The sequence below is a fragment of the Trichinella spiralis genome, assembly GCF_000181795.1.
Source record: "Trichinella spiralis strain ISS 195 chromosome Unknown Scfld6731, whole genome shotgun sequence".
In the NCBI taxonomy this organism is placed as follows: Eukaryota; Metazoa; Nematoda; class Enoplea; order Trichinellida; family Trichinellidae; genus Trichinella; species Trichinella spiralis.
The window spans coordinates 1-1,840 of record NW_003533670.1 but is presented as its reverse complement, the minus strand read 5'-3'; the positions used below and the strand labels follow the sequence as shown (position 1 = coordinate 1,840).

The following is a 1,840-nucleotide window of genomic DNA, read 5'->3' as shown; positions in this document are numbered from 1 at the left end:
TCAATTGCCGAAAAGAATTCAAGTAGTAGCTTGTTTTATTTTCTTTTTTTTGATTATTCATTAAAATTTAAAGTTTATTCATTTTATTCAGGTTATCGTGGCCACTTTGGCTACATTGTACAAGCATAATAACGTCAAGTGTCGCAACGCAGCTATGGAAAAATTGTTGGAACGATGTCCAACTTATATTGCTAAAGAGAAGCAGCGGTTTGCCAGGCCGCTTTTGCCCAAAGCGAGCAGGCGTGTAAGTTTTCCAATTTTGACAAAACCAATTCTGAAATATATACGGATGTGCAATTTTATTTTGAAAATAAAAACTAGCAATTTTTTAGTTGCATAATTTTTGTTCAGTTCAAATGATGGATGATTTTATTAAAAAGTGTGTGTACATTTCAAAAAATAATCAAAAACTGCTTGAATAATAATACTCACAATAATTTTAAAAAAAGATTAACGAATTTTTTTGTTTGAAATGTTTAAAAGTTAATATATATATATATATATATATATATATATATATATATATATATATAACTACTACTTCTGCTCTAGGAAAAAAGTATTCCTCTTTTCCTCTTGCAACATCGTCATCATCGTCGTCTTTTCTCTTCACAGCATTGCGCGTTTGCTTTGAATTTTAATTCAACTTTTTTACTCTTCAATTTCAGCTTTTATTTGCTTATTTTTTTTTCCATTTTCTGTTTCATTCCCCTTTGTATATTTATTTATTACTTGTTTCTTTTTATCACTTAGCAGTAGTCTTTTGCTCAAAATCTGTTGAGTTTGAAGAAATTTTATTTAAGGTAATTTTCATTTATTGATTTTTCTTTTTTCAATTTTACCACCGACAGTTAGATCTTGTGAAAATAATGCAATCAACAATTTTTCATGCGATCATAGCAATATACAATTCCAACAGTTAGTTTACTCGCGACGTGATTTCTCTATTGTTGCATCGAAAAATGAAATTAATCATAAACTTATTTACTGTTATTTTTTATCAATTTCATCAGCTTGCTGCGTTTTATTATCATTGCATATGTGTAGATGGCAGCAATAAATTTGGGTATTTCAAATGTAATTCTTTCTCTTGCTATTCTTAAATGGAATTATCTATACATAAAAATTTCATATAGAAAATTTTTTGAAAAGCTTTCAAATAGCATCAAACAATACGTGTCGATTTATTATTTCGCCGATGTTCCTGTTATATCTGTTGTGCATTTAATTATAACATGTCTAGAACAATGTAATATTGATCGTTGTAATTAATAATATTTTAATTTACAAAAGAATATTTGAAAGCAGCGTGACAATGACTTTATCACAACTTCTTTCAGTTCATTATCTAAATCGAACTATCCGCTATAAATGGAAGAAGTCTGTTGGAAAATTTTTAATTTTTTTTATTTATAAGCAACGTACAGCGACATGATAATTTTTTCAAATGGGAGTGATTGTTTGGGAATGACAATTCATGTTAACAATTCATTGATAAATCAATTGGAAACTTTTATCCAGAAATATTTCTTTTTCTAGGCTCTCCAAATTAAAGCTCACTGTTTCAACATTGCTCCTGTACTGCAGACCACGTTCTGCTATCAGTGTCAGAAGCTGATTTGGGGAATTGGAGCGATCAGTCTGTTTTGTGGAAGTATGGCGTTTTTTTGTTTTATTTTAATATTAAGTAAAAAAATTTTTTTATTCCATTATCTTAACAATTATTAATTATGTAATAAGTTATGTATAAGTTAAACTGTGTTGAATAATGAAATATTTATTTGAACGATTTTGAAAATGAATGAAAAGATTAAAATTTCTATGTTGAAGAAGTATATTA

The 1,840-nt window shown here is 27.7% G+C and overlaps 1 protein-coding gene across 1 annotated transcript; it reads left to right on the top strand.

The window, feature by feature from the left end:
* Positions 1 to 91: 91 nt before the first annotated feature.
* Positions 92 to 422, top strand: Tsp_12882a (conserved hypothetical protein; the record flags this gene model as incomplete). Its single annotated transcript, XM_003366008.1, has 2 exons — positions 92 to 244; positions 333 to 422. Coding segments are annotated over 2 exons (243 nt in total), but the record flags the coding sequence as incomplete, so codon positions are not given.
* Between the last annotated feature and the right edge of the window lie 1,418 nt (positions 423 to 1,840).